The 27,850-nt window shown below is 42.6% G+C and overlaps 2 protein-coding genes across 8 annotated transcripts; one reads left to right on the top strand and one right to left on the bottom strand.

The window, feature by feature from the left end:
* Positions 1–559: 559 nt before the first annotated feature.
* Positions 560–24,572, bottom strand: PAAF1 (proteasomal ATPase associated factor 1). Its single transcript, XM_032781127.2, has 12 exons — positions 24,471–24,572; positions 24,043–24,083; positions 21,654–21,757; positions 20,196–20,285; positions 15,001–15,099; positions 14,376–14,526; positions 12,684–12,878; positions 11,155–11,246; positions 8,119–8,234; positions 5,774–5,856; positions 4,520–4,602; positions 560–1,208 (listed from the first exon to the last, which is right to left on the bottom strand). The coding sequence occupies exons 1-12, from the start codon at positions 24,515–24,517 to the stop codon at positions 1,131–1,133; spliced, it is 1,179 nt and encodes a 392-aa protein (XP_032637018.1). The 5' UTR covers positions 24,518–24,572; the 3' UTR covers positions 560–1,130.
* A 2-nt stretch (positions 24,573–24,574) lies between these two features.
* COA4 (cytochrome c oxidase assembly factor 4 homolog) lies at positions 24,575–26,953 on the top strand. 7 transcript variants are annotated; one of them, XM_075061824.1, is made up of 3 exons: positions 24,614–24,657; positions 25,628–25,771; positions 26,413–26,953. In XM_075061824.1, the coding sequence occupies exon 3, from the start codon at positions 26,423–26,425 to the stop codon at positions 26,678–26,680; it is 258 nt and encodes an 85-aa protein (XP_074917925.1). In that variant the 5' UTR covers positions 24,614–24,657; positions 25,628–25,771; positions 26,413–26,422; the 3' UTR covers positions 26,681–26,953. The 7 variants fall into 7 exon arrangements, with proteins under 7 accessions (XP_032637024.1, XP_074917925.1, XP_032637027.1 ...); XM_075061825.1 differs by lacking the exon at positions 24,614–24,657 and adding an exon at positions 25,306–25,488; XM_032781133.2 differs by lacking the exon at positions 25,628–25,771 and having other exon boundaries at positions 24,575–24,657.
* The last annotated feature ends 897 nt before the right edge of the window (positions 26,954–27,850 follow it).

Raw genomic sequence — 27,850 nt, 5'->3', positions numbered from 1 at the left:
GGAAAGCAGATTTTGTATGTGGGCTAAAAATTCTATGACAATTTTGACTGGTTATAAGGTAGCTATGTATCACTCCCTTTTACAAATGGGGAAACCAGGCATAGGGAGATTAAAAGTGATTTGCCCAAGGTCACACAGTGAGTCAGTGGAAGTGCTGCATTAGATCTCTGGAGTTCCTGAATCTTAGCCCACTATTCCCTCTTTGATACCATGTGATAGAACAGGAATTTACAGACACTGGCACACAAACTGTGGAGGTAGATCAGAGTTGACAGGACTGAACATTTGTCCCTTAGACTTAACATTTAAGATGAAAATGGCAGTCTGCCACTATTATTTGAAATCCTATGACAAAAAGATGCTTTTCACCATACTATAAGAGCTACATAATTACTGATTTAACAAAAACTGGTGGAATTTTAATGTGGCCTTCACTACAATGGCTACAACTACAACTGGATATATTTTTAAACTGCACAAGAACATATGTATTTCACTCAAGTGGAGCTCTGACTAAATTTGAGATTTCAGTTTGATCAAATCACAGCTGCTCACTACATTCACAAAATCATACTTTTTATTGTAGAACAGAGTCACAAGAAAGGTTATGAGGTGTTGAATGTGACATGGACACAGTCGTTTTGCTTTTAAATTAACTGTCTTGAAAATGCACAAACTTCTCTAGAAAAGGGGTCATCAAAAGTCAATCCCTTTATTTCAATCAATTCTGCAGTATGGTCACCTCCAGATCTCATCTCTCCAGCCCCAAGATCATGGTCTTGTTAGAAATACCAAAATTGTTCACTGAATGTTGAAAACAGTTCCGTACATATATTGCAGATACAAAGGGTCTTCCAGTAAACAGCTTATAGAAGATGTTAATGCAACAGAATGGTCTAAACTTTGGTTGTAATAAGCAGCACAAGATCAAGAATTCTATGTACAGCCTTGTTCTTAGATTTTATCACAACAATGTTCTCAAAGCTTATATATACACACTTCATATATACTGTACAGTCCTAGAAAGGTAGCATTGCTTTTATTTGGAAATGCTACATGGCCTAGGTTCTAACCTAGCTAGACTTTAGCCTTGTTTCTTAGTTCATCTCTTTTCCACACACCACAAATGGTCAGAGGTCAGAAAGCTGGTATCTCCTCACCATCCCATCTCTGCAGCATGTATAGATTTGTTTCTCCCATGTAGCTACCTAGAAGAGGGAAATGAAAATATTATTTAAAAAGAAAACCTCTTACATGATCATCCTCCTCATCTGCTTTTCTCACAAGTGCTTTAGTGCTTTCTCCTATGCAACCCCAGATGGGTGGCGAAAAACTCCCATCCTCTTAAATCCATCCTTAAATGCCCCTCTCCCATGAGGCCTACAAATCACAATAATTGGCCACTGGCAAGGTGAAAGACCAGCTGGGGCTGCTTGACAACTCACAACAGAAACATACCCATATTAAGCAGGGACTTCTCCCTTCCCTCTTCTCCTCCCTCAGCTGTTTGGATAGCATTCAGCACAATGGGGCCCTGATTCCTGACTGGAATCTCTATGAGCTACTGCAATATAAATATACAGTGAATGGCCTTTAACCTCTCCCTTGATTGTTAGGACTTCAAGGTGATGCCAGAGATTCTTGGAAGGGTAATGCCCCATGATGTCCACAAAGGATTACAATGGCATGATCATTAGGATATTCTGAAGAGGATCTGCTTACACTAGTATCTCCGTGTTAACAATTGGAAATCCTACAGGTACCACCATGGACAGGGTAGTTTGCTACTGACAGAAGCTCATGAACTTCCCCAAATGCTACATTATAGTAGATACTGAATTCAGCAAGAGTCTGAAGAGAAATGGGAACATTTGAATTTTATTTTCTGAGATAGGAAGGAAAGAAATCACTTCGGAATAAGTATTAGCTCCTAAGCTAGCCATAGAACGCTGGCTTAGCTGAAAATGCAGCACTCTCCCTGAAGGCAAACTGGAGGAAGAGGGAAGAGGTTTCTTGGTCCAGCAGGTATGTCCATTTTCCTTCAGATATGCCATTATAAAGATGACTGTGTAACAGCACTTGGGGTCTATAATGAGACAGCTAAAAGCTTTATAGTCATTCAGCAACAACTTTTAGAAACAAGGTTTTTTGGGGAGGTTTGATCTGACAGAAAAGATGGATTTCTTTTGCTCCTAGATCACCATCAGTTAAAAGCGTGCAGGCCAAACTCTGCCCTGGGGTATGCTGGCCTATGCTGCCTTCAGTGGGGTATACTGTTGGAACAGATGGCAAGATATGACTTTGCAATAGGGCTGTAAATTAATCACAGTTAACTCATGCGATTAACTCAAAAAATTAATCGTGATTTTAAAAATTGTGATTAAATCAGAGTTTTAATCGCACTGTTAAACACAATACCAATTGAAATTTATTAAATATTTTGGATGCTTTTATACATTTTCAAATATATTGATTTCAGTTACTACACAGAATACAAAATGTACACTGCTCACTTTATAGTATTTTTATTACAAATATTTTCACTATAAAAATGATAACAGTATTTTTTAATTCACCTCACAGAAGTACTGTAATGCAATTTCTGTTGTGAAAGTGCAAATTACAAATGTAGATTTTTTTGTTACATAACTGCACTCAAAAATAAAACAATGCAAAACTTTACAGCTTACAAGTCCACTCAGTCCTACTTCTTGTTCAGCCAATTGCTAAGACAAACTAGTTTGTTTATGTTTATAGGAGATAGTGCTGCCTGCTTCTTACTTACAATGTCACCAGAAACTGAGAACAGGTATTCACATGGGACTTTTGTAGCCAGCAATACAAGGTGTTTACGCGCTAGATATGAAAAACATTAATATGCCCCTTCATGCTTCGCCCACCATTCTAGAGGATATGCTTCCATTCTGATGGCACTGGTTAAAAAAATAAATGCATTAATTAAATTTGTGACTGAACTCCTTGCAGAAGAATTGTAAGTTTCCGGCTCTATTTTACCTGCATTCTGCCATATATTTTATGTTATAGCAGTCTCAGATGATGATTCAGCACATGTTCATTTTAAGAACACTTTCGCTGCAGATCTGATAAAATGCAAAGAAGGTATCAATGTGAGATTTCTAAAGATGGCTACAGCACTCAACCCAAGATTTAAGAATCTGAAGTGCCTTCCAAAATCTGAGAGGGACAAGGTGTGGAGCATGCTTTCAGAAGTCTTAAAAGAGCAACACTGATGTGGAAACTGCAGAACCCAAACCACCAAAAAGAAAATCAACCTTCTGCTGGTAGCATCTGACTCAGATGATTAAAATGAACGTGCGTCAGTCCGCACTGATTTGTATTGTTATCGAGGAGAACCCGTCATCAGCATGGACACGTCCTCTGGAATGGTGGTTGAAGCATGAAGGACATATGAATCTTTAGTGCATCTGGCATGTAAATATCTTGCAACGCTGGCTACAACAGTGCCATGCGAACACCTGTTCTCACTTTCAGGTGACACTCTGAAGAAGAAGCGGGCAGCATTATTGTTTTTTCTTAGCGATTGGCTGAACAAGAAGTAGGACTGAGTGGACTTGGAAGCTCTACAGTTTTACATTGTTTTATTTTTAATGCAGTTATTTTTTTGTACGTAATTCTACATTTGTAAGTTCAACTTTCATGATAGAGATTGCACTACACTACTTGTATTAAGTGAATGAAATACTATTTCTTTTGGTTTTTTTACAGTGCAAATATCTGTAGTCAAAAATAAATATAAAGTGAGCACTGTACACTTTGTATTCTGTGTTGTAATTGAAATCAATATATTTGAAAATGTAGAAAAACATCCAAAAATACTTAAATAAATGGTATCCTATTATTGCTTAACAGTGCGATAATCGAGCAACTAATATTTTAATTATTTGACAGCCCTACTTTGCAACTGGAACCTGGTTACAAGAAGCACTAAGTATCATCCTCAACACTGTGGCTGTATGGCGCTGGATCCTAATCCAGTGCTCTCCGCCAGAGCTGCGTTGACTCTGCAGGGTTTATGGGAATAAAGAGTAGCAAAAACTTACTCTGATTTCTGAAATCAACAGATGTGGTTTGGAATATGCAGTGGGCAGCTCAGTTGGGTAAGAACTGTGCCATTTTTACAGTCCCTTTTCTAAACAGAATTGCCCTTTAAAATAGACAGGCCTGAATGCTGAGGTGGGAGCCCCTGAGTTCTAATCAGAGCTCTCTCTGACAATGGACAAGTTACTTAACCTCTCTGCCTCGGTTTCCCCATCTGAGAGAAGAAATTACATTACTGTTCCTCAAACAGATGACATGAGGATGTGTTTTTGTAAAACGTTATTATTAAAATACAAAAGTAAATTTAAAAATTCACTTCCCAAAAAAGGTGCCAGCTCTGCTGATTACCAAATCACCAGACAATGGCAACCATTGCAGAGTGGCACCTTTACTCCCCCTCGTTGGTACTCAGCCAATAGTAAGTAGACTTAGCCATTACCTTGTATACAGGGTCACAGTCTGCTTCTGTGAGGTCAATTACGTGATCAAGATCTTGCTGAATAATAAAGCAGGTTCCATCACCTAGATAAAAAACAGATAAGGAACATAGAACTGCTTGCAAGATGGACATTCTCACAACTACAAACTGATGCAGATTGGCATATACAGGAACCATTTTGTATCACAGCCCAATCATTGCTTTAAATCATAAGAATGAAGAACTGCACTTGTTACACAAAACCAACAGAGTCCTTTGAATAGGGGTTGTGGGCTGGCAGTTTGTCCAGACAGACCCTCAGAAGATTGGAGTACCTCATGGAAAAGTCAGTTGTTTTGGGAGACCAATGGGGAACGATGACAGAAGAACATGAAATGTTAGAAAGTTAATGAAACACTGATTAACATTGTTCCCATTATGTCACTTGTCATACACGTGCTGTGGACATGTTCTCCAACGGTGTAATTTCCAGCTCGAGCAGATATGTCCATGCTAGCTCTGATCGAGCTAGTGCACTAAAAACAGAAGCATAGCTATGGGGATGCGAACAGCAGGAGGGATTAGCCATCTGATTATGATCCCACCGCTCGCACCTCTGCGGCTACACTCCTATTTCTAGTAAGCTAGTGCAGGTATCTCTCTTCGACCAGCAAATTACATCTCCAGCTCCTGTGTAGACGTACCCCAAAATGTCACTTGGACAGCCGGCTATCACCCTGCACCACAACCCAGGAATTCACAGAGAAAGCAGAGCTGCATGATCACAGTGAGATGCCAGGTGATCATATGGAGGGATGTGAACATATCCAAGAGGAGAGACAAGAGCAGCTCCAGCTAGCCCTTTGGAAGTTCCTCTCCAGCAGCAGACTGGAAACACGTCAAGAAATAGATACAATCTAAAAGCTCTGGTCTTTGGTCAGAACATATTCATCACATACTCCTAATTCACTGGGGGCCTGCTTCTGAACAGCCTGGTATAGATCTATACCTCTGCAAAGTGGGTGGGAAACAGTAGCATTACACACCCATTTTGCAGAGCCATAAAAGACTCCATGAGGAGCAAGGCAGTGGAGAATCAGGCCCTTGTTTTATAAAATGCCTTTAACACAGTTCTTCTCCGCTTCAGGGGACCGCAAGCAGAAACTGCTGTGTCCACACACTCCAGAGAAATGTGCAAAAAAGTGTCTTACGAGGATAACGATTAAGGTAACCACACTGCAAAGTAAACACTGTTGCCTCAGTAGTTTGTATTACCTTGGCTGGCAATAAATCCATCTCTATAAGGGAGCAGACAAAGCACTGGTGCTCCTGATCTATGAATGATCTGAACTGGAGCCCTAGAAAAACCAGCAAAAACAAGGTCATAATATTATAATCAAGGACGACACTTTTGTATTAATTTAGATGGAATATATGGACCAAAGTTTTTAACATAACCTGGTCACTGTTTAACACTAAACAGTGTTAAACAAGGTTCGGTATAGACCTCGGCCTTCTTAGTACCAGGGCAAACACACCATTAAATATCCTTTTACCCTCTTATTAAAGACAAAGAAAAGAACGAAAAACACAGTCAAAGCATTTGAAAGGTAAAGTATTAAATACGACTGATTTGAACAACATCGCTTGTTCCCTTCCTCCTTAGCTGGAAAGAGTTTTTAGAAGGAAAACTCCTTGTGTCTGACAGTCTCTTAGATGATATCAAAGATGGCAATAACTGTCCTTTGGCGAAAAGAGACTTCAGTTGAGATGGGCTGGAAGTGTTAAACTCTGATCCCGTTTTATCCCACGTGATATCTGGGATTCAGCTGGAGCTGATGGCGATAGTGATAGTCATCTGGGTCCCTCTCTCTGGCTCAGTCTGATCAGGACCTCTCTCAGGGTTAGCATGACAAAGACCCAGGGCCCCAAGAGATGGTGGCAGCCATGATGGTGAAGCTTGCTTCAGTAGCCTCTGTTCTCTCTTTTCCCCAAAACAGTTTCTCTTTCTTCAAACATCCAGAAAGGGAGTGGTGGGTGGAACAGCCCAACCCCTCATTTTGTCTATCAATTAGGCCTAGTTTCTGACACACCATTTTTGGTTCATTAATTTGAGGATCCACATTTTTTTTGTTTACAAACCTGACTTCAACACAGTCCTTGAGCTATATCAGTAGGCTTTTTTATTGGACTAATTCAGTTTGTGTGTCTGGTTTTCTTGCACCTGTTTATAACATTCTTTACTAAGATAACTTGACCTATTTTTTATGGTTAATTCCCAAACAGGCAAAAAGTTATAGGCCCAACTGTCAAGACAGCTCCCATATGCAACATAATAAAGAACAAACAAACAGAACAGAGAAGAAAGTGATTAAAGACATATCAGACAACCATTAGGGTCACATGAATTATACAGAGTGAGATTGGAAAGCTGGTGTTTAGTCACCATGGACAAGGGATAAAACCAGAAAGTTAGAGACACATCCACTCTGCAAAGCTCAATATTTTATCCTTCAGTGGCTAGATCAGGGCAATGATTCCTCCAGAAGAATTCTAGAAGATATAAAGGAATCTAAATGCTAGTTAGTTAGTTTGTAGGCATGCACCAGGATTCCCTCTGAACAGAATTTAAAGAGATTATCCTTAATTAAATAGATGAAAGCTTGGAGACTTTCCAATAACAGAAAAGGAATTTTTCAGACATGAAATGCTAAATTCTGTCATGTCTTCATCCGAAGGTACCATCTTGACAACCTCCCAATTGGAACGTGCATTTGGCACCAATATAAACAAAGTTAATCACTGCACTATATGTACAAGCTTGACTAAGAGCTTTCAGAAAAAGGAAATACTTGGCAGTGGGCAGATCAATTCAAAAATGCTAAATTGGCACGGGAGAATCATATTACAAGCAGCATGCACCATTTATAAGGCGTGTTATATCTAAGGCCTAAAGAATTAAGCTCATTGTCAGAGACAGTGGGGGATGGGACTTCTGTCTGGTGGAAGGCTTTTAAAGCTGCACTGGTTGTATGACAGCCGACAAAATGATGTGATGAAAGACGTGCTGCTGCTTTGAACAGTTTTATATTTAACTCCTACATTATTGTGATTTTAAGCGTACTTCAAGAGTATCCAAAGCTTTGGAGGGGCGCACACTCAGCATAAAACCAAAATTTACGTAAAGCAAGGCAAATTCCATTCTTCGGTATCTCGGCAGTCTATATAAAATGAATCCACATTGTAGTCTCAGTCCAATTCCTAGTGGAAGAGTCTACAACAAAACCACCACAAACACAAGTGGCATCCTCATTGGTCATCTCGGCAGAGATGCCAAGGGCTGAATAGGCCCGAAAAACTGAGTTGCTCTGAAGGGACTCCTGCTAGAAGTGAGAGATCCGGCCTGAAGCACAGAGATAGGGCACTAAGAAAAAGACTGAACTGTAACTGACGCTGATACGCCCAGTCTGTGGCTAACTATAGGAGCCAGCATCCCAGGGATATCTGCACTACTGACACTTGTGCTGTACCTGCTCTTCAGTCACCACGGCTGTCAATTTAGCTTCTTTCACCAACACTGAATTCACTGCTTTAAACACTCCACCACGCTTGCCACTCACTTTGTATTTCTCACATCCAGCTGATATATATTTCCATCCTGAGTCCCTGCTAGAAGATAGATGCTTGAGAGGAAGGTACAGCAGTTAAATGCATCGGATCCAACAAAGAGAAACACCTGGGAATGAAAGGAGAGAAGACTTTAAATATCAGTTTATTCACAGGTAGAGTGAAAGACAAAACCCGGCAGCTTTATTCTTAACAGGAATCCCAGGGAAAAGGGAGTGAGTGATAAATTTGGGAAGTCATGGATACGGTCACTTCTAGGAGTTATCACAGACAATTATATGCAACCTGTCAGATGCAACATGGGGCTAACAGCTCTTTGCTCCATCCCAAGACATCCAGAGGGAATAATGCAAAGAAAGCCTCCAGGAATGATCCTGTCATACTAGCATTGGCAATATATGTAGTTAATATTGCTGAGGTTCCCTTGGAAAGATAAGGCAGCACATCATACAGAGACAGCAGGGACAATACTGGGCATATAATACCCTCCATGGTCTTCCTCCAGCCTTCCCTGCAGGGCCTAGAAATCTCACTCCTGCCCCTGCTAATCTTGCAGCAACCTTCCTCTGTTTCAGGCACAACTGTGTTACAGCTGGTGGAAAAGTCTTCTCCAATGCAGCGTTTGCTCTCTCCATTACTTTTCCAAACTCAGATGGTTCTCCCGTGTTTCTACCTCTTCAGTCTCTGTCCTCTATTTACATTTTATAAGAGGATTTAAATCTGGCCCATGTTTTGGAAAAGCATGTACAGGAGATACTATACAAGAAAGGAACCAACTGTACTTGTACAAGATCATCACTACCAGTCTTAATACTTTGTGCATAGGATCCACTGCCTCAAATTACTGTCACTGGTGTATAAGAGAACAAGTATTTAAAGCCAAATAATATCATCAGACCTTATAAACCCATTCTTGATGCTTTATGGGGTACACTGGTATTTTAGCCCTTTGCTGCTTACATTAACATACCAGTCACTAGACACAACTAGAGGAGCTGTTAAGACAGTGTTTGCTCTGAGGCAGCAGTAATTGGTTTATGGATATATTCTGACATCCAGAGGCCACTGTTTAAACCCTTGGAAAGAAGAGTTAAAGTTGGGATTATAACTACTGAGTTCATTAAGGGAGATATTATTTGTTCACTCTGTAGATGGAGCTATTATGAAGAAGTCTTGCACAGCTACTTCCAATTGCTTCTCATTACTGGTATGTCAAGCTTCTGGCACAAGCACGCTTTAGGCTCCCCCTCCACTCCTTCTTGAGGCTCTGTCATAGGCCCTGGTATGCCATTACTGCACACTTCCCATTCCTACTCCAGCTGGGCTGCTCTAAGTGAGAGAGAATCCCAGGCTCCCAGCTGGTTAGACCAGACCACACAAAGTTGACAGGAAGGCAGAAGGTACTGGTTGGTAGACCACAGGTCTCCATCTGGTAAGATGGCACAGGTGCTCAATAAGGCGGCTCTAGTGAAGGACATTTTGGGGCAGCCCGACATTATTGTAAAACTGAGACGCACTACAAATCTGTTGTTGCTGACCAGAGAAGCAGCCATCGCTTGGAGTGATCTCATACAGATTGCATGGAGGGTGGGAGTCAGATCAAATACATTCTCTCAATGAATTTTTAAAAACAACATAACCCTTCTATGAAGGATTTTTTTTTTATTTTTTTTTTAAGGAAACGTAAGAGATGGATGCAAATTAACAAGATTATGCTAGGCTGATTTTACACTGGGCTTTCAAATAGAACAACAGTTTTTAGAGAGATTGTACCCATGTTTCTCTTTCTTAAGCTATTAAGGCATTTTTCTAGTATTACAACATAAAACCAAACATCACCAGGCAGCTGAAAGTGGAAGCCTTAAAATCCAAGGGAAAATGTGTGTGGACATTAAGAATTCCATTGTGCTTTTTGTAAAACTAGGGTGTGCCCTTGGGATCCTGGCAAAAATTCCACACCCCTGCCTTTCCACTTTTATACTGTGTCAGTGATACCACCCCCCTGGAGAAGGCTGTATTTCAACAGTGCCGAATGCATAATTTGCAAAGCATTTTGGGATTAGACACGATAAAAAGACCATTTTGAACCTCTGCATTAAAATCTAGAACACAACACATGAAGGGAGGAAATGCAAAGTTATAACTGCTACCACACCTCTGACCCTTTAGTGTTAAATTTGTCCCTTAATTTACAGGGATGTGTAATAGCCACATTTTCTGAGTTTTGTAGTTAAAAAAAAAATCACAAACTTCTACAAGCAGCGTTTGCATTTAATTTCCTTTAGAAACAGAAATGATTACAGACTGAATGGAAAGATGTGGAGAAATTGGAGAGGGTCCAGAGAATAGCAACAAGAATGATTAAAGGTCTTGAGAACATGACCTATGAAGAAGGCTGAAAGAATTGGGTTTATTTAGTTTGGAAAAGAGAAGACTGAGAGGGGACATGATAGCAGTTTTCAGGTATCTAAAAGGGTATCATCAGGAGGAGGGAGAAAACTTGTTCACCTTAGCCTCTAAGGATAGAGCAAGAAGCAATGGGTTTAAACTGCAGCAAGGGAGATTTAGGTTGGACATTAGGAAAAAGTTCCTAAGTGTCAGGGTAGTTAAACACTGGAATAAATTGCCTAGGGAGGTTGTGGAATTTCCATCTCTGGAGAGATTTAAGAGTAGGTTAGATAAATGTCCATCAGGGATGGTCTAGACAGTATTTGGTCCTGCCATGAGGGCAGGGGACTGGACTTGACGGCTCGAGGTCCCTTCCAGTCCTAGAATCTATGAATTTGTTACATATCCTCATTTCAATGTGTAATTGTTGCATTGGTTTCAATGCATCACACGCCCCATATACATGCTCCAATATTTAACTGGTGCATTGCACACCTGTATGTTATGAAGTCAGGAGAAAAAGCTATTGCAAACAGACATTTAATGAGTTCCAAATGCTTGTTAACATTTCGTCTTATAGGTCAAAAGGTGCCAAGAGGTTTTAAATGGACAGTAAAGAACGTGTCTCATGAGATCCTTACCGGCTGCCTGCTCTGTAATCCCACACCTTGGAGCTTTTTGTCTTCCCGAGCCAACAGTAGGATTTTCCCTTCTGTCCCAATTTCTCGTTCACCTGTTAAAATTCTAATTGTTAACATCACTGGCAGTATTGCACGGCATCTTGGCAACAGAATTGGAGAGGCTTATACTGATGGTGCCAAAATCTCTACCAGACACTCACAGGATATACCTCTTTCTACATGGAAATCCAGAAGGTCCCTTTGAGGTTGAGACCAGTACTTGGTTTGGCAAAATGTCTGATGCTTTTGGGGTGGGAAAGGGGAAGAAAACACCCTTTTAACTAGGGAGGGAAAAGCAAGGAGATTCATGTACCAACAGACAAAATACTCATTTCCAATGGCCTCAATTATATAGGGCCTAATCTTACTCCTGCTGAAACCCATGGCAAAACTCCCCTCTGTGGAGCACCAGCATACCCCTAAACACCAAAAATGGCAGGATGGACCAATTATCACACAGATCCTAGAGCCAACGGAACCTCCGGCTAATTTTAGGCAATACATTAATGTTAGATGTAATATACACCACATTAACGAGTATTATGCACATAGTATGAATATAATACACGTTACAGATATATATACACACACACAAATAATTTCCCAACATTTATTTAACTAAACGTATTATGCTCTCCCTACAGTTCAGTTAATCCGTGTCAGAAATCCCACTACACTTCGCAAAGCTGAAGTCAGGTTTGGCATTAGAAAATGGGAAGCCTGTCAAAGCTAAGATACATGAACGGTGTTTCCTAGCACAGACTGGGATGCCTCTCTACACTCAACCAATTTGGAGTGTAGTATCTAGAACAGAGATAAGAAAAGTATAGAACAAAACAACAACTGTTACGAACTGGTGGGCTGGGTTTTAGTAACTTGTAAAATCCTACTAGAACTACTATTAGCTGAAATGCCGGTCTTTGAAGCACAGCTTGTGTGTAAACAAAGCCCATACTGGGTCAGATTAAAGGTCCATCTAGCCCAGTATCCTGTCTTCTGACAGTGGCCAATGCCAGGTGCTTCAGAGGGAATGGAACAGAACAGGTAATCATCAAGTATAGGGTAATCATGTTGCAAGATAAGAACTGCTTCCCAGGGGGGTATGCATGTTTGCTTCGCTTCGTACTGTGATGCTTTGTCTTTAGACTATAAATTTGGCTACGTTCAGTTATTTGGTCTCAAACATTTTTAAGAATGAACTAGGAGTGTAGTCAAATAATTGGCTACACCTTTTAGTCTACATCATCCTCTAAAAAGAGACTGTATTCTTCAGCTTCTCAGGACTCCAGGTATCAACCCTGATGGCCCGCTTCCCTTCCTCTTGGCTTTATGCTTTCAGATGAGACCGCTAAGGATGGAACTGCTGCCCAGGCGATGAAGGATTCCCCTCTCATTACAGCAGTTACATATTTTCCTTAGACTCTGCACATGGCACGTCTGAACTGTACATCTTTTTAAGGGAAAAAGAAAAACCTCTATATATTACTTACTAGGTGCATTTTCAGGTGAGCTCAGATTTATTGTATTGTCAGCAATACCCAGAGCAATGCCATTCACAGGAGAACCACAATCTGCAACAACGCCTAGGCAAGCAGATTTCCCACAATCCCAGAGGCGGGCAGTGCCGTCTCTAGAACTGGAAATGACATTTCTTCCCCGATCCACAATGGCTGTGTCCAGGATACCTACACCAAAGCAAAGAAACCTCTCAGAAGGGTAGAACCAAGGAAGTTACAGCAAGGTTAGAAAAGGCACCTATCTTGCTTTAAAAATCTGGAAAGCATGCACCAGAATCTCACAGGCAATAGGTCATTTGGGTGAAATCCCACTGGAGTTACATCTGCTTACACCAGAACTGAATCTGGCCCTGAGCTAGACAACCCCATCATGAATTTGGACAGGTTAGTGATTCTTGTTTATTCCAGATACAGCAATGTGGAAAGCATGTTTCCTTACAATTAATGTTCCCTTACAATTTTATATCACTGTTGTTTCTAACATTTAAAGAGATATATTTGAATAGTTACAATATTTAATTAACAGTCTGCATACAGAAGCAATGTTCAAAGGCAGCAAGTTCAAATGCTAGGACTATTTTTCAAACCAAAGTCAACTGCAACCAGACAAAACCAAATGTAATTATACTAGCTGACTGCAGCTGCTGAGACTGCTGCAATCCAATTACACACATAATGGATGAAGTCAATTTTGGAGACAACAGAAGTCTGCTAGATTTCCTCTCACTGAAGCTCTGCTACATTTCCTGTCAGATTAAATTTACAATACTGTTGCAATACATCTGCAAAGCCTTTTGCACATTTTAAAAATACACAAAAAGATCAAGTGAAAATTACACTAGGCTCACGGCTGGAGACTAGAAAGATACTGCATTAATATTTTGCTCAAGTATTTGGACAGACAGATGCCACTTAGGCTATGTGTACCCTACAGCTTTTGTCAGCCTAACTTAAGTCGCTCGGAGGCATGAATAAACCAGCCCTCTGAGTGACTTAAGTTACACCAACATAAGCGCTAGTGTGCACAGCACTATGTCGACGGGAGAGCTTTATGCCATTCCTGTTCCCCGCCCTCGTTGGGTAATGATCCTCCCCTAAATTCAGCATGACAAACAGACTTCATGCTATGAGGTACAAACAGTGTCTTTACTTGTTTTATGAGGCACCTACAACATTGCTGGACATTTGAAAAAATATCATCTGAAGCAACGGCAGTACAACCTTTATTATCTGAATGTCTTGATTAATGCTGAATAAGCATTTATAACGGAAGGAATTTTCAGTGTAATGCATATAATGAGGGATATGAGCCTATTTAGGACAGCAAGGAGTTCGACTGTCAACTGTACAGGAGGAGGAATAAACTGCTACCCTAGCTCCATGTTCACAACTCCGAGCAGACTATTGTGCTGTTCTCCCTTATTTTCCCTGTTATACAGATTCAAAACCTGAAATGGAACGTGAACAACTTCAGGTGTTTAGAATAGCAGCCATTTTTGTCTGTATTTTATATACAAATGCTTGGAGTCTGAAGAAGATACTTGAAGCATCTAATGTTAACGCACAGCACAAAAATCTAATAGGCTGATGCTTGAACTTTAGCCATCTGGTGTGATGTAATTATACAGACAGCAAATTAAGCATTTTAAAAGCTAGTTTGTGTACCTCCTTTGTGACCTTTAAACGTTACTACGCAGCTGGCATCTTCTGCTGACCAGATCTTTAGCTGGGCATCCATTCCCCCACTCAGAACCACAAGGCCCGATGGGAAAAACCTGCAACAATTCACATCATACACATGGCCTTCCAACAGTCTCTGGAAAAACAAAGAACTGTATGCTAGTTCCACTGTTATCACCCTGATGCCACCCTGTATTAACTTATTCAGTATTAGGAAAGCATAGTGTTTCTACCTAAATCGTGGACATGGTCAAATCCCCCATGAACACAATCAATTTTCTACAGTGGGATAAGTTCAGAAGCAGCCAGTGAACAACTGCGCTGTAGCTACCATCACTTCTAACTATCCCTCCATGTTCTAATATTGGGACTCACCACCGTGGCCTCTGCGCATCACTTCCTTTGGGAGATTATGCCACAGTCTAATAGATCTTTGACCTCAGAAGTGAAATTTATGCTAAAGTCTCACTCAAAGGACAACACCGTAACCACACTGGACCTCAGTGCACAGTCACAGTTAGGAGCCAAAGCTAGGGCCAGGACACTAGAATATATGAACCTGAGACCAAAAAAACATAGAAGAACCCAAAGATAGAGCCAAAGTTCTTACTCTTATTTCTCCATTAGCCGCCTGCCAGATTTTCATGGTTCCATCGGTGCTGGAAGATACGCCAAGGCCCCCGCCACTGGAAATATCAATGCAGATTATCTGTTTGGAAAGACAGCACCGAATAGTATGAGCATTTTATGTGACCCTGCAAACACATGCTTATTTTGCTCACTCCCGCAAGGGAATTTTGCACTGAAGGAGACCTGCTAACCAAAGCGTTCAGTATTAACACCTATCTAGAGACAGACAATGCAGATTTCACCCTAGCACCTGAGCAATCATAGTCAATCACTTCACATGCATAGCTGAACGATTCTGGTCTGATAATACTCTCCACATACAAAGCACCTTTCATATGAGGATCTCAAGACCTTCTACAGACATTGGCCTCACAGACGTTAGCAGGCACTCATTAATAAATGTTAAGAATATGTTTAGCACGGTCTTGGCTCTCTCATTTAGTCTAACCAAAAAAATGGGTTGCCTCCCTTTTGGGAGGGAAGGGGGCTTGACAGAAGGGAACAGGTAGCTAAAATGAGTGTTTCCTGATTAAGGTGTATAATACAGACATTCTGTGTCTCTCGCTCAAGGACAAGCTGCTGGTATGACCTCACCTGAACCCAGGATTCAGACATGTTGACCGACTGGATTATCTGACTTGAACCACCTCAATTTCTTACAATTTGGTGGCAATACAAGCAGAGACTTTGCTATTTTTTCCTCTGGCTCAGCTCAGAGTTCTGCATGGGCAAGGAGATGGAGTGGATTTTGAAGGGCAGGTCAGCAGCATGTATGGATAGCAATACTTACATTTCAGTTGGCAAGATCAAGTTTTTTGATTAGCCTGGGTTGAACAGGGGCCAGGATTTTTCTAGACTGTAGGAATAAGCCCCTTTTTGCAAATAAGAAATTGAAGTAAAGAGATTACACAACTGGCCCAAAATAACACAGTCAGTAGCAGAGCTTAGACTAGAATCCTGATGCAGTCCCTTGCTCTAATTACTAGACAATATTCCCTTCCTTACACAATATGGTACCTAAGTGTAGCCTCTTCTGCTTAACTCCCAGTGCCATGAGCAGTGTTTGCAACCATAGGAAAACAGATCCAAACCTGCCACACATCAGGTTTGAAATACTCAGACACCCAGCAGCCACAGCCTTAAATTCTAGTGGGCCTGTCTTCATCCTCATTAAGTACATAAACTGACTCCCACACAGTTTACCACCGTTTGTAACAGCAAACATTTGCCTTATATCCTTGCACAAATTTGTCTTTCCCCAAAATATTGTGCATCATTGCCGTGATCTGGTAAATAGATTCTTCTAATCGGAAGGGGGCTGCATTTTAGCTGTGGATGAAGTAATTTTGTAACACCTTGCGTAATCACATCACTTCACTCACGGATAAAGTACAGCTACTCCTGGGGTGGAATGTGACAGCTGGGTAACAGACGTAGCAACAGTGAACAGTTAAGGACAAAACTAAGAATAGTCTTCAGCTGAAGGACAACAGAGCATAATTACTCAAATTAGAACTCTGGGTAAGGCCTAATCTCCAGCATCCTAACAGAAAAAGATATGGGATCCTTACTACTCACAAGCGGTCAGCACTCAGGTTTTATGTCTTATCTAAAATAAAAGCTCATCTAGTGACATAAGTTCAATACCAACTCAGAATGAAAAATGCCACCTAATGATTTGCCACGTTTTCCCTGGCTTCCTATCCAAGCAACAACCAGGACAAACTCTGTTTAGCTCATGAGCTCTGCAAGCAAGATCACAGCTAGGGGTGACATGGCTGCAGATCCGCAGTACTCCATTACCTATTTTAAACAAAAATGTGAATTTATGGATCGCTTTTGTGTTTAAAACTATTTAAAATTCACGTAAGAGCTCTGCTGGCTGGGGCTATTCACTGAAAGCACAAGTCAAATCACAGACAGTAATTTAGCATGATCTGATCACAGCAATGTAGGACGACAACAGAATAACTCCATAGATCATTGCAATCCTCTCAGCAGTAAAACACTACCTAGTAATGAAAGGATTAGAAATTGCAAAGCACTCTCAGGCAGACACTAAAAGATAAAGCGGTAATGTTTGACTAATAAAAATGTTAACAAGGGATCAATAAGCAGGCTGAGGTAACGTGTTAACTCAGACCCAGATGCAGAGGTAGAAATGATAACTGTGGCTTACGTTGTGTCTGCTTGAAACTCATCTACCTAACAATAGACACTTACCTCAGGGTATGGCTACGCTTTGAAGTGTGAGTGTGGTCAGAGCGGCAGCGCTGGGAGAGAGCTCTCCCAGTGCTGAACGTAAACCACATCCTTTACAGGTGCAGCGCTGGGAGCCGCGCTCCCAGCACTGCCGCCCTGATTACACTGACGCTTTACAGCGCTGCATCTTGCAGCGTTCAGGGGAGTGTTTTTTCACACCCCTGAGCGCGAAAGTTGCAGCACTATGAAGTGTGAGTGTAGCCAAGCCCTCAGTCTGTTTTCCAGAGCCAGCAATCTGCAGCCCATCACCCCCTTCAGTAACATTCAAAGCACAGTGGGACAAAACATCAGGCAATACCATTTACATTGGGAAATAATGAAGACACTTATGTATTCATGAAAATCAGGAGAAGCCATTCCCCTCTGCTTCTGTAGCTGACATTACTAATCTGACTCTCTTAACACAACCCCACTTTCTTTCAATACATATACCTCTATCCAGATATAACGTGACCTGATATAACACAAATTCGGATATAACGCAGTAAGGCAGTGCTCTGGGGTGGAGGGGGCTGCACACTCCAGCGGATCAAAGCAAGTTCAATATAACGCAGTTTCACCTATAACACGGTAAGATTTTTTGGCTCCTGAGAACAGCGTTATACCGGGGTAAAGGTGTAGTTGTAAAGATGTGAAAATGCCACTTTTCCCAAACATACTATGCATCAAGATGTATGTTTACAAACACAGAGCACATTTATTTTTCAGCTTCTGCTATAGCATTTTCTATCGCACCCATTACCACAGTATCTAAGCACCTCACAAGTAAATTAGATCTGCATAGCCAAGTCCCTCGCAGACTTGACAGGTTTCTGCTCTTCTCCCTTCTGTGGCAGAACAGGTTTCCTTTGGGATACACGTTTTTTTAGTTTCTTTGGGTAAGCTTTGTGTAGAGTTATAAAATCAGCCAAATCGAACACTGATTTTCCCACCCATGTGCCCCCTTCCAATGCCAAAATGAAAGTCCCAGATCAAATTCAGCTTTGCTGCGTCACGTAAGAATGTGAGTAGCTCCCCAAAATAGAGAATGCAGACCAGGGAGGTGCAGGTACCATATGGGAGCAGAGGAGAGGGGAAGAGCAAATGAAAACGTAGAAATATCCCAGAAAAATAAGAATTATGTTTAAATAAATAAAGAACAAAAGCTGGGGCGAGGACATGGACTGAAAGCCCAGGAAAGTGAGGAGTCCTCTGCTTACCCACAAAGCAGACACAGTACAGGCAGCAGTAGTGTGATCTTGCCCACACTGCCCCACCTTCATGCCTCGCCCCGGAACAGGAGCGTACATTTTAAAGAGTGAAAGTAACTCAATATTCATAAACCATTCAACCTTAGCCTCTCTGTTGAGTCTCCCAACAAGGGGATTAAGTACAGCGGTGACACCATGGATACTAGAAAGGTCAAGTTCACTTCCTCTAGGACAAACAGTCACCGGTTCAGCAGCTTTGCCATGACAAGCTTGGTCTGGACTTGAATTAGAGACCTAGAGTTGAAGAGTTCCATACCATTACTAGTCCCCTAGCCCAGCCTGTCACACTCTCTAGTGTTGTAATGATTTCCACTGTAATTCACCAATTTTTCTCCTTTATGGTGGAACCTGCTGGGAGGCTGGAGTGAACAGAGACTGTAGTTAAAGTGCAGGATAGAGGAAAACAGAAAACAAGAACCAGCCAGAGGAGACTGTGAGAGAAGAGCATCCTTCCCATATTTTGGGTAGGTACCACGTCACCCCGTATGTTTGTACAGGACCTATCACATTGGGCCCGTTCTCACTGGGGTCTCTGAGTGCTACTAGAATAACAAATAAAGCATCTCTATCTCCTCTTTTACTAACACACAAAACAAGGCACCGAGGTGAAGTGACTTTCCCCATGGTCACATATGAACTGTGGTCCAGTCAAAAAAACAAATACTTGTTGCCTGATTCAGTCTTGTCCTTTAACCACTAGACCATGCTGCCTCCATGGGAAAGTGGACCAAAAGTGATATTTTTTGGAGCCCAGTTATTGAAAGAAGGGATATGGGGTAGCATGGTCACTGTGTAGCATGAATGTAGTGCCACTGATGTAGTTACTTCATGAATCATTGCAGTAGATCCAGTGGCACTCTGCTGATCCACAGAACTGCTCCTGTCAAAGGGGTGAAGCACCTAGTTGTCAAAGAGCAAACACTTTCCTATTATAGGTATTGTAGTTGTACTCAGAGGCCGCTGTTAGGACCAGAGCCCCTTTGTGCGAAGCACTGTACAAATAAGCGTACAGGAAGACATGGTCCCTGCCTTGATGGACACTGCATTAATATAAACAACAAAACTCAAATAATGTAACAACAGGGAAAGTGAAAAATCTGATGGTTCTGTGTCATTGGAAAGTTTTGGGTTTTTCTTCTTCTTAATTATAGCTGGCCAGTTCGTTGTAGCTGTCACAGTAGAATTGGATCTCGAGAAGGATTCCAGGGACCAAGGATTCCAGAAACTTTTACCAAGAAAGCCAAGTGCCTCTTTGCATCATATGTGGCTGCTTCATGTATTTTTTGGGGCTGTTGAATGGAATTTAGCTACAATTAGATTAGATTTACAGGTGACCCAAAAAACACAAAAGGCAGCAAAATGCAACAGCACCCTATTCTTCCATGTAACTAAAGGGATCTCTCTTTAAAGCTTCCCAAAGGACTGCAGAATTTCCTTTGGATTGTTTTCATACACCACCCCTCTAATGAACTAGAGAAATCAAGTTTAAAGATAGAAAGTAGAAATACTAACTTAATTCCAACCTGATTAGAATAGTTTGTTGCTAAATTTCTATGCAAAGGCACATTGCACTCCATTTGCTTAACTGGTCTGCAACAATTACAGACAAAGAATGTTAACATTCAGCTCCATGCATCTCTAATCACTCAGCAAGATTACTTACGCTTTTTTGATGAATTCTGCAAAAGCTTGTGTATGGTGCCAAAAATTTTGTGGAAACATTTTCATGAGGGCAAGAAACAAGTATGCTTTTCTAAAGGAGGGGGGGGAAAAGATTACAATGTTGTTAGAATTAATTGTACAGAACTATAACATTTACAGTCATGTCTGTTTTCCATCTGTACATGCACGTAAATCTCCTAAAAATAATACATCCTTACTATCCCTTCACCTCCTACCTGCTCATTTTACTGACTCAAAAACATGTTTGTTTCCACTAGTATTGCAGAGGCAAGTCAGTTATAGGAGAACATGCCTGACATGATCAGTTTACCTCATCACTGCCTACAGCAGGGTTTCTTGCACCTTCCTCTGAAACAGCCAGTACTGGCTACCGTTGGACACAAAATACGGGGCTAGACAGACCATTGGACCGAGCCAGTCTGGAAATCACTATGACTATTTTTTCCTGCTTTATGCACCAGAAACATCAGCTGACTTCCAGTTGGTGGATTTTTGTCACTGATGACACAAAAAGCAGAAAAAGCACATCTGGATTTTCAGATTTCTGGCTTAATCTGTGGAACTGGTGGAAAAAAAATATTTCTTGATTAGTAAACCTAGTACATTTAGAATCTTGATCATGAAAGGTGTTGAGTATCCTCAACTAGCACCTCTCAATAGCGGACATTGGATCTGGATCAGTGAAATAAGAGAAAGCCTCCAGATTTTGTTTTTACGCAGTTATGTATCTAACCAATGCATACTTACAGTAAAATTGCAAATAAACCACCTACGTGGCTTTTGCAAAGCAATTGCTGACATATGAAGATACAAAAGGCTCTGATTTAAGGACAATCACGATTTGTGCGTAAAGTGCAAGTGATTTCAGTCTATAGGAAAACCTGAAGAATAACTCTTATTAAAGCATGAAGTTGCATTTTCATCAAATGGTTTTCTTTCCATGCACGCTTCAAATATAGATTAATCTGACTGGACGACAGTAGCAACCACAGCCAGGGATCAAGATCCATCAAGCCACAAAAGATATATAATCCACAGCCTGGTCACACACCACCAAACTTCAGGATATTTAGAGAACATTCCTCACAGTAGTAGCTAAGTGCCAGTACACTTCAGTGGACAAAGCACTTGGCCGTTCACTTTTAAGATTCTATTTTAAGAATAAACATTTTAAATGAAAAAAGTCTGATGGCCTCTTTTCATGTCTAGAAGACACTGGTCCAAAACCCACCACGTGCAACTAAATTCAACTGGTGCAGTTACCATGTCTAATCAGGACAAATTGTTAAGTACTTTCTACGCTAAGGTTCAGATCATAACGCAGTACATGGAAGAGCACATTGTATTGCTGGCATCACACTAGTGAATGACTGTAGCATTTTGAGTACTAGCTACTTGCTGACCCTTCAACCATACAAATACACTGAAATAAGAGTACCTTGGTTATTTCATTTACAAAAAATCCTTCAGAGGCTGAGATCTCTGGAATTCCATCTGAGCCTACTCCCTGGCATGTCAGGCTGCCATACAAAGTAGATTTCCCTGCAGTACAAAGACATATTAAAGATCAGAGAAAATGATGGATTTAACATTTTACACACTACACATGTAAATATAACCCTGTATTTATTCTCAGCTTTCAGCAATTTCATTGACAGACAGGCACCTATTCAGATCCAAAATTTAATCTTCCTTTATGAGGGTTTTTTTTTAATTAAACATTCAATCACTAAGTGAGATTCAATTTGGACAAAGGCACTGAATAGATCTGGAAGAAAATTAATGAACATGATTGATACACCCTGTCTATCAGGCAGAGAGGAAGGTTTGGGATTCACAAGCTTAAATGCTTTTTTGAATCACAAAGTTAGTACATGAAAAGAATGTAGTAGATATATTTTAATTTAACTAAAGCAGTTGATAGAACACTTACCGGTACTTGAAAAATTGGTTCGCTTTAGCTTGGATAGGAACCATGTCCTTTGGTCTGAAGTTTGCAGATGACATTAAACTAGGAGCTGGACACAAGTGTAAACACTGACCTAACAAAAAGGGCCTGGACACAAGCAAAAAAATAAAACAGGATTCTCCTTGGAAAACTGGGAGAAACCCACAAAACAGATAATGCTCAGATGCAAGAGTGAAGCCTGAGAGCAAATAAGACAAGTGTGGCAACAAGGTGGCTATGAGTTCAGGCTGCAAACGAAGGAGCATCACATAAGGCAATAGCTGTTCTCTATAAAGACTCAATGTGAGCACACCTGGAACACTATGATCAGTTCTGGGTATGTTCCAACTAAGATACTGACAAACTGGAGGGTGCTCATGGAAGAGTAATATGAACATGGGGTGGGAGGGAGAAAGATTCTTAAGGATCCTATTCTAATGTAGTTCTTATATTACCCTCCTCATCACCTTCACAGCTGAGCACTCTCCAGAACACATTAACAGATGTAACTAACACCTGTTACACGTGGCTCATTCTCTCTCACTTCCTTTTACCAGAAAGAGAAGCATGTGCTGTACACGGCTGTGGTTTATTAGGGCTTTTTACTTATAAATCATACATGCTGCTGTGTGTTTATGTTAGAGATGGCAGATCAAAGCAGCATGTACTGCACTTGAAATAGAAGGTGGGGAGGTTTGTGATGGTCCTTAGTTCCTGGGGGACTTTATTCCACAATCTGAGACCAGTCCCTGAGAAAAAACAGCCCCATAAACAGATGAGCTTCACTCTTATGGTAGAAAGCTCCTGTGTGTAAAAGAAGCAGAGTTGCTGACCACTCTCCTCATCCCAGAACTTTACCCTCTTTTAGATATCCTAGGCCCAGACCATTTGAGCACCTTGAGGATACAGACCAAGATCTTGTACTCAATCCTGCATTCTATAGACACAAAACGTAAAGAGTGGAAGACAGATGCAATGGTCTTGCAGTGCCCCATGTTGATGAGGAAGTGTCCTGTAGCCTTCTGTACTACCTGGCTTCATGTCCAGGTATGTTGTACTGCTGTAGACCAGATGAGAGGTGACAAAGGCAGGTATAATGGAAGTCAAGTTATTATCCACTAGGTCAAGTATCAGGGGTAGCCGTGTTAGTCTGGATCCACAAAAACAATGAGGAGTTCGGTGGCACTTTAAAGACTAACAGATTTATTTGGGCATAAGCTTTCGTGGGTAAAAAACCAACTTCTTCAGCTGCATGAAGACTCTGTTAGTCTTTAAGGTGCCGCCAGACTCCACATTGTTTTTGTCCACTAGATAGTGTTACTTGCAGATGCCACTATGTGAGAAGTAAGCAGTGAAGAGAAATCCAGGTACACACCTAGACTACAGACTCAACGGACTAATTGTAAGTTTGACCTTGAATGAACCAAAAGGACTACACTATGGCTGCAAACTCTGATGTAACAGGGCTTTTCCCTCTCTAAAATTTATTCTAAAGAGCTCAGCAGAAACATGCTCCAACTCCAACTCCCTGGAAGGAGAGCAGGAGGGCTTTGTGTGTGCAGGCAGACACCCAGCTCTGACTTTCTTGGGTCAGCACAGGACTCCGGGTGTGTATACGATCTTCCTTTGGGGCCACTCTCCAGGAACACAGAACAAAGGGCAGGGCAGTGCAAGAGGTGAAATCTGGTTGTACAGAGCTTGGTAGAGGTGTCACCACCCACACATTTCCTTTGTCATGGGCAGGAAAAGTGCTTCACCCCTATATGGACCCCCAGCTCCATGTATGATGCATCAGGTTAACTGCATTACTCAACTCAGGGCCAGGAAGTATCTTCCAGTGGTAGGGGAGTGATTCTGAAACAGGGGAGCCGCCACTCACCTGGGCTCCTGCAGCTCAGCCAGGCTTCGCCTTCGTTCCTCCTGTAGAGAAGCACAAAGGGCCTGTTAGTTAAAGGCAGGACCAGCAGCACCGGGGAAGGAGCAGGGCAACCAGAAAGCACAGAGGGAGAGTAAGGAAAGGGGGGCTGTGGGGAGGGGGAGAGGGGCACAGCCCCTGCAGGAGAGGGGGATCTGGCGTAAGAGGTGTCACTCCTAGGGGCAGGGCGGGCTCCCCCACAAGGAGCAGGGGAGACGGGGCATGGCTCCCCCCAGGAGCAGGGGGCTCTGGCGGAGGGAGCGTTGCTGCCGGGGGCAGAGCGAGCGCTCCCCGGGAGCGAGGGGCTCTGGGGCGGGGGAAATGGGGGGCAGGTCTCTAAGGAGGGTCACGCGGGGAGGGGGGTCATTCGGGGGCGAGGGGGCCGCTCCCACCTCAGCACCTGGTTCCAATCACTCTGGATCCGCATCGTCGCCGCCATCTTCCCTCGGCCCCGGAAACGCCCCTCCTGACCCGGAAGCGCTGGAGGAGGCTCACCCAATAGGAAAGCGGCTCCCCACCGACTCCTTTTAAAGGGGCCGCGCGGGGGCGGAAGTGGAGAAGGTTTTGTGCCGCGCTCAGGTGAGTGGTGGCTGCTCGCAACCCCCCCCGTGCCGTCTCCCGCGAGAGGCATGGGAGAGACCGGGGCTCGTCGCCCGGAGGCTCGGCTGTGCGATGCGGGGCCCGTGGGCCTCATCGTCCGCTGGAGCCTCTCTCCGGGCCCGTTCCCCGCCAGGCCCTGCTGCGCTCCCCAAATGAAGCCTCCGTCAGTGCTCCTGCGTGAGCGGCCCCGCCTGCGCCGTTAGACTGGTCAGGTCTCAGCCAGCACGGCCCTTTCGGTGAGTGCGCATAGGGGTCGGAGCGGCCATTAAAGACAGCTATTCGAACCGGGCAACTAGAGAAGCTCATGGAGGATAGGTCCATCAGTGGCTGTTAGCCAGGATGGGCAGGGATGGTGTCCCTAGCCCCTGTTTGCCAGAAGCTGGGAATGGGCCATGGGGGATGGATCACTTGGTGATTCCCTGTTCTGTTCATTCCCTCTGGGGCACCTGGCATTGGCCGCTGTCAGAAGACAGGACACTGGGCTAGATGCTCTTAAGAGTTATGAGCTGTATTAATATTTCTAGTGGTGGGATGTGGAGCACCTAGCAGCATGGAAATCAGTCAGCCAGCTAAAGGAGAAACCAAAGTACCTTTGATCTGTTTTTAGGTTCTTACATGTAAAAAATGTTCAGTGGATCAGGTGCTTATGAGTTCAAAGCAGAATTTTGGTTCATAGCTAATGGGAACACTATAAGACAGTAGTGCCATAAGAGCGATACTATGTAATCTGCCAAGAGAAATAGTGAGACTCCAATAGTTTGAGTCATTTGAAGTTCAATTGGACAAAGCACTGGAGAATATACTGTGTAGGTAGGTCATAACCCTGTACTCTTAGGAAACAGACATATTAGATTTTTTTCCATCCCAGGAGAACTGACTAGGCTAATACACCAGGAGAACAGATCACCCCTTTAGTCTGTGTTCTGATCCCTGCCACTTCATTCCCCAGCTTCTCGGAGCAGCACAGCCAACTGAAAGGAATAAGCTATAAAGCGTGTCAGAGCTTCTTAATCTCAAATTGATAATACTTTATTGGTGTGACCAGTTATACTTTATACAAGTGTTGGACAGGCACCTGGTGGATTCCTCTGAGGTAATTACAAATAAAGCGTCTGCCTGTGATAGGGCTTCAGTGTATCGGGTTCAATCCTGTGTCCATTTGCACTCTAGGACTAAGTCAGTGCGCTTCACCAACATCATAGTTAATAAGAACGGCCTTGTGATTAAAGCACAGCACTGATGTTCAGCTGGCCTAGATTGACAGTGTAACCTGGGCTGAATTTTCAGAGGTGCTGAGCATCCACAACTCAAAGCTGAAGTCAGTGGGATGTGTGGCTACTCAGTAGCTCTGAAAATCAGGCTCTTTATTGCTCAGTGCCTCAGTTTCCCCCACAGTGGGTAGAATGACACCCTGCAGGATCATTGTGACACTTAAATCTTTCATGTTTGTAAAATTTGAATTCGTTAGATGCTATAGAAGGGGAAAATATTCACAAGGAGTATGGAAGGTCCCACCAAGGTGGGGATGGCAATACGGAACGCTGCGAACGTAGATATGCAGTGTGAAGGCTGGGAGTACAGTATCTCCACTGGCTCTTCTCCCCTCCCACCACATCAGTTCTTATTTATGATTCCCCAGTGGCATAAGCCCTATGACTGAGTTTTTGTGACAAGTGTTTTCTAATGACATTTTCCTCCCCCTGTACTACTCTCTTCTGATCCCAAACTCCTTAGATCCAACAAGATGTCTGGTCCCAGCCCTCAAGGTCACAACTGGAGCCAGAAGTCAGAAGACGAGGAGGATCCCTTGGATCAAATGATCTTGCGCACTGGCTGTGCCACTTTCCATTATGCGGTGCAGGAGTGCATGGCCGAACACCAGGACTGGAGGAAGTGTCAGCAGCAGGTACAGGCCTTCAAGGACTGCATGAAGGAACATCAGAAGCAACGAATGGAGGAACTGCAGAAGAGGCGAATGTTAGCCCAGGCCAAGAGCTCATAGAAAAGACTCAAGCTTGAAGCTCAAGAGATCCAAGAGTCTAACTCAGCCAGAGCATGGAGAATTTAACTTCTGAGAAGTATCCTGCTGAATCAAAGAGGAATAAAACCTACTCCCTCTTGGGACTTGGCACGTGCGTTAAGGGGACTGATCAAAGTAATCAGGATGGGGGTGACTTTGCTGCTGCTGTCACTGAATATTTTTTATAGTGGAAATACCAGGTAAAATTTTATTTTAAATTTTCTGGTGAAAAAATAAATGGATTCATTGTTCCTACTTTGGGCAATCCTGTCATTCCTGTTCTGTCTCATGTTGTTTTGTAGTGCCCATCACTATAATATAGGAGCTGAGGATGATCTAACATTGTACCCAGGGCAGCCACTGGTACATTCTCAGTTCAATGCATGCACGTTATGTAAGAAATCAAGACAGGATTCTTTGGGTGGCACTGCTGTATGGGTTTAGTTCAACTAACCCCATGCTGACAGGCTGGGAAATTGCTGGGACATCAAACTTATTCCACACCTTTCAGGCTGACAGGGCAGCAAAGCATTTCACAATCTGTATACCTTCACCCACTCACCTCTAGGGTGGAGGATCAGCAAACGGACACATCCGGTGCTGCACGCCCTTGCTAAGGGAGAATTTTGCCTAAGGTCTGGTCTACACTAAGAAATTAGGATGTGTCTACACTGGAAACTTCAAAGCGCTGCCGCAGGAATGCTTTGAAATGCGAGTGAGGTCATGCTTGAGCGCTGGGAGAGCTTCAAGAGGGGATTAGCACCGAGCGGTGGGAGCCTGTCTACACTAGCGCTTTAAAGTTAGAGCATTATAAAATGAAAGCGTAGACATACCCTGAGATTGACCCAGCTACGTTGCTCAGGAGTGTGAAAAATCCACATCCATGAGCAATGTGGTCGAACTGACCTAACCCCGCAGTGTAAACAGTGTTGGTGAATGGAAGAATTATTCCATCCACCTAGCTACTGCCTCCTGTCAGCACTGATAGCTGTGTAAACAAGCCTTGAGGCCATACACAATATCCTGCTCTTAAAGAGCCAATGGTACTTTCTATATCGGGGTGGGCAAACTACGACCCATGGGACACATACAGCCCGCCGGTCATTTTAATCTGTCCCTCAAGCTCCCACTGGGTCATGGGGTCTGGGCCTT

Source organism: Chelonoidis abingdonii, chromosome 1, assembly GCF_003597395.2.
Source record: "Chelonoidis abingdonii isolate Lonesome George chromosome 1, CheloAbing_2.0, whole genome shotgun sequence".
Classification (NCBI taxonomy): domain Eukaryota; kingdom Metazoa; phylum Chordata; order Testudines; family Testudinidae; genus Chelonoidis; species Chelonoidis abingdonii.
Note: the sequence above shows the minus strand (reverse complement) of the source record. Positions and strands in the feature narration are given on the sequence as shown.

Bases quoted from the DNA above. Each gene is read 5' to 3' on its own strand.
- PAAF1 (XM_032781127.2), bottom strand. From the start codon at position 24,517: ATGGCGGCGACGATGCGGATCCAGAGTGATTGGAACCAGGTGCTGAG. The intron at 21,758-24,042 runs GTGAGTGGCGGC...TTTGTACTGCAG, and splicing joins GCTGAGCTGCAGGAGCCCAG to GGAAATCTACTTTGTATGGC. The intron at 15,100-20,195 runs GTAAGTAATCTT...CTTTCCAAACAG, and splicing joins GCAGAATTCATCAAAAAAGC to ATAATCTGCATTGATATTTC.
- COA4 (XM_032781133.2), top strand. From the start codon at position 26,423: ATGTCTGGTCCCAGCCCTCAAGGTCACAACTGGAGCCAGAAGTCAGAA.